This window comes from Simochromis diagramma, unplaced genomic scaffold (assembly GCF_900408965.1).
Source record: "Simochromis diagramma unplaced genomic scaffold, fSimDia1.1 OVJJ01000603.1, whole genome shotgun sequence".
Classification (NCBI taxonomy): Eukaryota; Metazoa; Chordata; class Actinopteri; order Cichliformes; family Cichlidae; genus Simochromis; species Simochromis diagramma.
The window spans coordinates 15,378,379-15,388,228 of record NW_024387414.1 but is presented as its reverse complement, the minus strand read 5'-3'; the positions used below and the strand labels follow the sequence as shown (position 1 = coordinate 15,388,228).

At 40.8% G+C, this 9,850-nt stretch overlaps 1 protein-coding gene across 1 annotated transcript; it reads right to left on the bottom strand.

Moving 5' to 3' along the window:
* Positions 1-1,789: 1,789 nt before the first annotated feature.
* On the bottom strand, positions 1,790-9,437 carry rcn1 (reticulocalbin 1, EF-hand calcium binding domain). The gene is made up of 6 exons (XM_040011816.1): positions 8,922-9,437; positions 7,008-7,201; positions 6,705-6,883; positions 4,534-4,594; positions 3,131-3,330; positions 1,790-2,773 (listed from the first exon to the last, which is right to left on the bottom strand). The coding sequence occupies exons 1-6, from the start codon at positions 9,140-9,142 to the stop codon at positions 2,666-2,668; spliced, it is 963 nt and encodes a 320-aa protein (XP_039867750.1). The 5' UTR covers positions 9,143-9,437; the 3' UTR covers positions 1,790-2,665.
* Between the last annotated feature and the right edge of the window lie 413 nt (positions 9,438-9,850).

The following is a 9,850-nucleotide window of genomic DNA, read 5'->3' as shown; positions in this document are numbered from 1 at the left end:
GTGTGTGTGTGTGTGTGAAGTCTGTAATTAGTCCTGAGAAGTGTTAATAGTGTTAATAGCGTTAATAGTGCGCTTGTTCCTGATGTTCAACGAATAAAAAAGTTGAATCCAGACTTGAAAAGTTGAGTTGCCTGGACGATTAGCTGTCTTCATTGGTGAAGCTATAAAGACAGGCAGCATTCAAACACAGGGACTTTTTACAGAGGTTAGGAAGGCAAGCCCCCCAAAAAGACTGACAAATAAGTAAATATTGCAGCACAATAGGAAAGAAGTTTTGAGAAACTCAGTGGTGTGTTTAAAAGTATTACGTGTTGTATGTAGGCTGGTGTCCAGTGAGTGAAACAGATGAACACCAGTGTTCACCTGTACCTGTTACCATTTGTAGCAAGGACACAGAGAGAGCACGACACCATGTCACACTGACAGTGGAAAATTTGTATTTTAACTGGTTTTCTACATGCATAATGATTTTTATTAAGTTGTGACGATGATGCTGTAAATAAATGTAAATGTTGACGATTCAGAAACTGCAGAAACCCAGGATTATGTTTGAGGTTATTAATTTAGCTAGTAGTATTAGCTATATGAATTCCCAACCCAATACATTTAAGCATTTAGACTTCTACCAATCCTCTTCTGCTTATCCTTGTCAGGGTCGTGGGAGGGCTGGAGCCTATCGAGGCTACCACAGGTCACTAGCCTGGCGCAGGGCTAACACAGAGGGAGGGAGACGATTCGCATTCACATTCACATCTATGAGCAATTTAGATTCACCAACTGCATGTCTTTGGATTGTGGGAGGAAGCCGGAGTAGCCGGAGGGAATCCATGCAAACGCGGGGAGAACAGACCTAACTCCACACAGAAAGAAACCCCAGCCAGGTGGTGGAATTGAACTCAGGACCTTCTTCTAGTGAGGCGTCAGTTCCATCGTGTCACAGTGCTGCATTTAGACATAGTTAACCTAAAACTGCGGTTTGCCTTAAATGAAGTTCAAACTGTGTATCAGAATGAGGAAACGTGGTTATTTAAGTGATTTTAAGTGTGGCATTGTTATTGGTGCCGCTATTTTGGCACTTACAAATATGCAGTCTGTGGCAAACCCCTGAGTAAAAAAGCCTTATTGATGCCACAGATCAGAGCCTCTGATCTGATTCATAGGAGAATGGCCAGACTGCTTTGAGCTGATGAACAGTAACCCGAATAACCACTTATTACCAAGGTATGCAAAAGAGCATACCCAATTGGAAAAGTCTAACCTTCAGGCAGATGGGGTACACCAGCAGCAGACCACACTGGATGTCACAACTAAGAACGGGAAGGAGAATTAGGGCCATTCTGATGGCAGAAGAGATCCAAGTCTCTATTGGGAAAGTCTAACTAATAAAGTTCAACTCACTGCTGAAAGCCCTTTAACTCAGAACAAACACTGAACAATGTGAAATAGCTGGCCTCTAATAAGACGTGTCATATTTAACTCAAACACAAATTAAAAGTGCAAGTAACATGGAGTAAAAAAGAAAACGCATTTCTACATGTGTGGAATCGCATAGCAACATTAAAGATTTTTTTTTTTTTTTTGAAGGTGTGTGTAAGAGTGAGTGTGTGGGGGGATTGAGCAACAGTATCCTGATCATTTACTGACATTTATTTTCACACACACACTACATTGTTCTAATAATAATGATAATAATAATAATAATAATAATCCAGGTTGATAGGTACAATGCCAAGACAAGGAATAAGTCTTTGGAGTGAGGTAAAAGTAAGCAAGAACTTACTCGTGAGAAATCAAGGAAGGGAAACTTTATTTCCACCCATTACATATTCAGTAGGCCTTAGCCTAATTGACCTTAAAATCAGACAGTTATAAACAGATAAAGTTAAAAATGAAACATCAAAAAGTGAAAATGTGAACACTGAGCACACAGCTGGCTTTACGTATACCAATAAATACATTTCAAACTAAATGTGGAGAAACATTTTTTTCACAGGCTACACTAAAACCAAATGCGTGCAAAAACCATGCCATTAAACATCAGTAATCAACAATTCTTAAAATACTTAAAGGATATAAAAAGTCTTTAGTTATCAGGACAATAAAACTGTAAACAAACAAACGAAAAAACTAAATTTGTGTTGTCTGTTTTTCTGAAAAGGAAAAGACCTTTAGTAGAACACTATATTCCTCTCAAACCTAAAGTTCAGAAGCAATTTAATAAATAAATAAATTCAGAACAAACGTTCTGAGCTGTGGTTTCACATTAGCATCAAAAATTGTTCCCATGTCTGACAATACTAAGCTTTGACAAGTTTTGTTACAGACTATCTACACAAATCTCTGAGGCAATGAATCTGGCGATTCGGCTGGAAGGCACCATTGTTGGAAAGTAAGTCCACGGGGTCTGGCTTTGCTCCTGAATGTCAGAAGCACAACATCGATACGAAGACTGAAACAGACCCACAGAGTTAGTGGTAGGATCGACACTCATGCATCCTCTCATTTGGTACAATGTTGGTTTGAAGTCTAACAAACTGACATCTGTCCCACTCTTACTGTCACTGTGTGTGATTGTGTCTTTGTAGACCAGCGCTCCACACACGAACACACACACACACACACGCACGAACACACACACACACACACACGAAGCTGCAGTGAGAGCTCAGAGCTCGTCGTGGTTCCTGGTAAGGTCTTCTCCATAGTTAGTAGCCTGACTTCCCACAAACATGTTCCAGTTCTCGAGGATCTCCTCTTTAGTCAGCATCTGATCCTGATAAGGGAGATAGAACGTGTGAAATATGATGATTAAAAAAGCTCTTATTTAAATGTAAACAAAAACACTCTCCCGAAAGCAGAAAAACACTCAAGTGAAGAATTCTGCTGTGAACTGAAAATACACAAATACGAAATACACCAATAAAGAAAATTAACTCGTTTGCATGCCGTCTCTGTGCCTGCACTCTGGCGGCCCGTCCAGATCGTACACTTACTTTTGCCCTCTGTCGGCTAGGACAGGTTCCAGCTCGTACCCGGTGACTCTAATGAACCCTGTGTTGACAAGCTCTCACATCCACAAGGGCACAAGCAATAGATATGAAATCATATCAACATAGCTCTAACAGTATACCTTGTCCTGATCAGACTCGTACACCAGATGTCTGGCCTCCGCCTGTGCATGATCATAGTCCTGTGGCATGATCCAGTGACGGATTTCATCCTGGTCCATTTTTCCATCTTTGTTCAAGTCTCGGAAGTCAGAGAACTGTTCCCTCTCAGTCTTGACCCACTCTGGTTCTGGACCACCATCCTCATGTGCAAACATGTCCGCTGAAACCCAAAGAAATGATGAAAGAACATTTGAATAAGACATTTCGACATTTTTTTAGTTTGCATTTAAAGAGAACACACAATTTACACCTTAAATACACTCCTGGTATAAATTCCTACAGAAATGGCATACACACAATGTACACTATTTCACATGCAAGCTTTCCAAAGCAAACACCAATGACACTGAAGCTCTGAACCCTAACATCCATCTATAGTGGAGGTGAAGTTTAAAAAAAACCCAGATCATTTAGGTTGTCGCCAATGACATGCCAATCTATGCATCCTGACATTATACAGCTCTGTTCCAGTGTTGTGACAATGGCTGTTTCCCTTTTTTTGTAAAGTACATTCAACATCATGAATTTTCAACAAGATGAGAGTCAACAGCTTACAAAGCACCGGAAAGAGATAATAGCAACTGCTCTACAACGAATACCACTTATGCTCAGCAGACTGAGCCATATGTCAGCAGTGACATCACAGTGCTTGAATAATTTCAAGTAGTGGTGTCAAACTTTTTCTTTCAACTTGGAGCCAGCAGAACATACCTTTCAGTATACTTAGAAACACTGCTGTCAGCACAGTTCTCTGGGTTAACCATGTTGTGGCAGACAATGGGTGACGTGTCTGTTAGTAATAAGGCCGGAAAACCATATTAGCTCCACTGGGACGACATTTAAAGTCCCCCCCGAATCCCCAAATTTTGCCCTTTGTAAAGCCATCTAGTTGGCTGGACTGGAGACCTATCTGGCATGGTTAATTTAAAGGCCGCTATCAGGAGTTCTAAATCACAGTTTATACAATCCACTGTGTCCTGTTATTTCGGCAGAGTTGTCATTTCAGTGCACTGATAGAAAAATCATCAACACTAAATGATTCATAATTAAAGAACTGTGCACACATAATGCTATCAAGAGGACATGTACATATTTCGTATTTCTAAAAAGAGCTGAAAAGTTCCTGCAAACTCCTGCAACACTTTAAAATCCACTTTTTCCAGTGATTAGGGGATTGAGGCAAATTGTTGAAATATTATATTATGCTCCTTATTCACATTCCTGTTCGTCTTGGTATGCTTCAAATTGTCAGTGTGTGTTTTAAAAACACTGAGTGGTATATTGTTAGGTTCTAAGTGGATGTTTGAGTGCTAACGGGTTTTTATTTTTTTACCAATTGCTTTCAATTTTTGAATTAACTCACCGATATATTCGTCCTCATCCACATGCCCGTCACTGTTCCTGTCAATGTCCTCCAAGGTTTCCTGCATAGAGAATGAGTTAATAATATCATTAAAGGAAGACACAAGGGTCCGTCAACTATAGAGGAACTTTCACTTTGAGTAATAGAAGAGAAACGTGCAGCCCTGGGGTGGAAAAGTGAATTTATAAGATTCTGCTCACAGCTGGGCCAGCAGAGTGACACAACAATACAGGACTGCTGATGAGTTGCACTCAACAATGATTTACCCTTTTCAGCAAACATTTGGTTCCACTAGATTTATCTGTAACATACTGGATCTGACAGTATGTGAATTTGGCTAACTGGTTAATTAAAGGGAAGGGAGTTTAAGCATCTCAGGGTTTTGTTCATGCGGGGGTGGCACTTGTAGTGATGTGGATGCTGTAGTGGTCTGAACATGAAAGCAAAGCTGTCAGTTTGGTTCCTACTCTTACTTATGGTCACGAACTTTGGGTAGCAACCGAGAGAATGAAATCTTGGATACATGATGCAGAGACTATTTTCTTCCAAAGGGTGTTCGGGGTCCCCTTTACAGACAGGGCAAGCAGCTTGGCTGTTCTGGAGTTACTTAGATTAGAGCTGCTACTCCTACATCTGACTTGGATGACTCCTGGATGCCTCCTAGGTTCAGTGTTTTGGGCAGGGAGGATGCCCTGCTAAGTAGCAGAAGGACAGATGGAGGAATTTCTAATAGTTCACTAAGAGGAAAAAAGAAAATCTTTGTCTTAAACCCACATAGCCTGTGCAGGGTCAGCAAAAAGAGATTTTTCTCCAGTGTAGATCTTTATAAACACTGAAAGGGTAAGATGTTCTCCGTTTTATAAGGATGCAAAAAGGACACGAGAATTCACAGCAGTATAATCGGTATCATAATTAAAACCTATGTTCTGCTATAAAATCTTGTCTTTGCTTGGAAAATAACATAATGGGTTCAGCAATGAACTAAAGCATTTTATATGAGCTTTCTTTCACATCAAACAGTTTCAGATCACTAAAACTGACCCTTTCGTAACTCTTTTTAGGTTGAAATTCAGAAATTCTCTTAATGGTGTGTTAAAAGGAAGAAATGAAGACCTACATAAACACCACCACATACATCCAAGCTTTGCTTCCTGACTAGTTTTCCTAAATTCCTAATCAATAACTATGCCTCCTTGATTATTCACATCTCTCTGACTTAACTACGACCGGTTCTGTTCTGTTTTCTTTGGCCAAATACATGTGAATGCTCATGCAAAGTGTTGCGCTTCAGAATGAAAGATTTCTCGTCTGCCAAATTTAATCTACTATTCTTAAGGACTGGTATTGTTCCACGTTTGCAGTGTGCAGGAGCTCTCTGGTGCCAATAGTAGATGGCAGCAACACAAGCAGTTTGAAGGTAGAAATGTGAAGTGTGTGTAGGTTTCCAGTTGGCGCTTACCAACTTCACGTTCCTCCCTGATCCTGCACAGCAATCTCCTTCAGTTATTGTTCACGCTAGCCTACAGCCACATCCTTTCTAATGTTTTTCCTATGATCGCATGTACCATCAGTTACTCATTCGTTTGCATAGTTTTAGAAAGATCAGTGTTTCTGAAAAATTCATTGTAAGTATAAAGTATGAATGCAGCATGTATGTATGTGTAACTATCATGTTAGCTCTAGCCAGATTCACCACAATCAGTGAAGACACCCCTGGCTGAACCGTTCTTTGGTAACATTCAGCAACATCATAAAAATGAGAGATTAATAATTAACTCTGTCAAATGGGTAGTACAAATTTTATGAACAGAGCAGCATAGTGCATCACTGCTAACATTCGCCACCCCACATTCCACGAAGCCGAATTTATATTTAAAGATTGAGTTTTAAATGGGACGGTCGGTTTGTCCCACTGGACCTGTTCCCAAAAAAAAAAAATATAGGAACTCAATCATTTCTGGGCCAAGTTAAAATTTCATTAGGAGGTTATTCAAATGTAGCACATTTATTTAAGTAGCGAGATCAAACACATGGAACAGAAACTCAAAACTCTTGGAATTAAATCATATTTCTTATTAGGCAGACGTGCTTTTACTTTTGGGAACGTCACTTCTTTCAGGTCTGACGTGCGTACTCCTTACTTAAAGATCATGTGAACACAAAGGGCTTACCAGAACCACAATATCCTTCATGTGTTCGAACTCCTCAGGGTGGAGGAAGGCTGTGAACTCTTCTCTGTCTGCTGCCAGGTCCCTGTTCAGATCAGCTGCTTTAAACCTCCTCTCATCACGAGGGAGCATCTTCTTGAAGCTGAACTGGTCCGTGGCATCTTCAAATTCTTCCGGGTTGGCTAAGAGGGTGAAAAAAAAAAAAGATGAATAAAAAATGAATCAGGTTTAATAGCCATGTAATACTTTAATACTAAAAAAAAATAAAAAAAATACACCATGTGTCTTGAACTAGTGAGCCCATACCGAGGTAGTATCCATATGTGGCTTGTTTGTACTCATCCCAGGAAATCTTATTGTCCTTATTCAGGTCATAATCAGTCCACACCTTAGCTACATTCTCATACACATAACGCTTCTGGACGCGCTTTATCCAAGCCTTGAGTTCAGCTGTGGTGATGTAGCCGTCTGCATCGCTGTCTATTCGGTCCACAATTTTTCTGTTGGGCAGGGGAAAAGACCGATATTAGTGATATATTAACTAGATCTTACAGGCATATATAGGCAACATACAGTGCTGTGCAAAAATATTGACTCAGCCCCTCATTTCTTTATATTTTGGTTGAAAATATTTATTTATTGAAATGTGCAGAGATTTGCTGAAATTCAATATAGAAGGCAAAAATTGAGGTTTTACAATTTAAGAAGTTTAAAAGTCAGTATTCGGTATGGCAGTGTTTATTCTTCTTTAAGTAGGCTTCAGGGCCAGTTCTCCAGGCTTCTTGAAGAACAGTCAAAGCTCTTATTTGGATGTTGGCTGCTTTTTGTAGCGTTCGCTGTCAAGATGATCTCACACAGCTTCAGTAGTGTTGAAGTCCGGGCTCTGGGGAGACCAGTCCATGACTGATAATGTTAATGTGTGTTTTTCAGTCCAGGTATGCTTTAACCGCACTGTCATTGTGTTTGGGATCATTGCTATACTGAAAAATGAAGTCTTGCTGATAGGATGCTTTTCAGATGGTATTAGATGGTGGATCAAAACCTAATGGTATTTTTCTGCATCAGTAATTCTGTCAAGTTTGACAAGGTCCCCAACACCACCGGCTGAAATGCAAATGCAAACCCTGACCCTCTAGTCCTGCGTCAAGTCTTCGGTTGATTTTTGTCCTTTTTCTTAAGAACATAGGTTTCAGATACCGTTCATCTGCTGTAATTAGTCCTTTATAGGCCTGCTACTTCCTTTTTATTGTTCACCGATTGTCCACTTCGTGCTTTTTAACGCTTGAATGATTCACATTAGTGTTAAGTGATTAAACAAACAAACAGACAAAAATAAAAATAAAAATGAAAATAAAGGAATGGACTAAAAAATTAGGGGGGGAAACAAACCAGATGTCCAAAGAAAAAATTTGAAAACCAATTAAATGTAAGAAGGAAAGTATAAAAGTAAAATATAGAGTGACCGAAGACTTTAGTAATGAGATACTGATTAATGACAGGCTGGATTAATAATTAATAAATAATTAATTTCCTACAGGTAATGTGGATTCATAGAAAGGATTTCTGAGGGAGGGGCAGGCAAACCCAGGTTAGAAAGCTAAAAACTGCAGTGCATCTGTGGTGTATTCTTAGACCTGGGCTGCCACGTTGTGATATTACAGGGGTCCTCCCTCTTTCAAGACAACAAGCAGGAGTTTTCTGGACTAACTTGCGTCACATGGTGCCAACTTGTCACTGCAGCAGTGGTAGAAGAAAAAAAAACGTTTAATACTTGAAGAATCCTGCCAACAGAACCAAGTGGCACACTGAGCGTGCACTGCAGTTTTGTACAGAATACCTACATGCAGAACTTCGGCGATTAAACTTTCCTTAAACTTCACCCCCATAAATGAATCTTTAATGAGTATTTGTAATTAAGATTTCTGCAGACTATTAAGTGTACAGTGTGTGCAAACAGTATGGGTGCCATAATAAAGCAGGAGTGCTTTCACAGGCACATGTTCCCATGTTTTTAAATGTTTAGTGTTCTTAGTCTGAACAGTTACACGAAACGGGCTTCAGCGGCAGAGTGTGTGATTTAATAAAAACAAACAAACAAACAAACAAACAAACACAAAAGCTCCAACCTGTCCTTCGAAATCCCACCAAGCCTGTCACTAACTTCACTTTCAGATACCAAAAATCAGCTTATGTGGCAGAGTGCTGGTAGCATTTCCTTACCCGAGCCTGTCCTTGCTCTCTTCAGGGGTGAGCTGATCAAATGTTTTGGCCTCCTCTTTGCCCAGAAAGGCCTCATGGTCATACTGGAAGCTCTTATTGTCTTCGTGGGCTTGCCTGCTTAGCTCTGGCTCATGATGAACTCTCTCTTTTCTCAGCGTCGGCTTGGTCTGCGCCACAGCGGCGCAGAGGAGCACAGCGCACACGAAGCTGAAGCCGGCCATCAGTCGGGGTTCAAGCTGACTTCTCTCAGAGGGCACAGCGATCTCCAAAACGGGCCTACAACACCACAACACACAATGATCAAGCGGCTGTGTAGCTCCTTTCACTGCCGGACCGCTAAACGCCGACTTTTTGTCCTGTCTTCAGTGGCGGAGCGCAACAATGTTGCAGCAATGTTCAAACACCCTCAAAACGCAACCTGCGCCCGCAAACAGGTCCTCTATGAACACCTACACTCCTCACAGTTTTAGGCAATCCTGTCCCTTATCCCAATGAAAGGGATGCAACCAAACAGGGATTTCCTGCCGCCTTACGTACAGCCATTCACAGGCTCCGTTTCATTCAGGCCCCAGCCTCAACCACTGCCAGAATATCCCCCATTGGTCCACGGGATGTCGGTAACACGAGAGGGATTCCGGCGCCACGTTGCAAGCTGACGAACGACCAGAGCAGGAGAATCAACGTGGGTCAGCGAGCAGCCAGTGAGAACGGGAGTAACACACACAGTTTTAGGGAACTATTTAAGTGTTTTCTGCCAACTTGTAATAAGGTGCATTTGAAATGAAAAGGCTGTGTGCACAGCTACGCTGATGTACAGGGATATAAATAAACCATTGCTGTCTAAAAAACCATCAGTCACAAGTATGCAGCTCGCTGCTTCAGTGTAAAACGTTTAACGTAAAACATGCTGGAACTGATTTCAGTGTTTG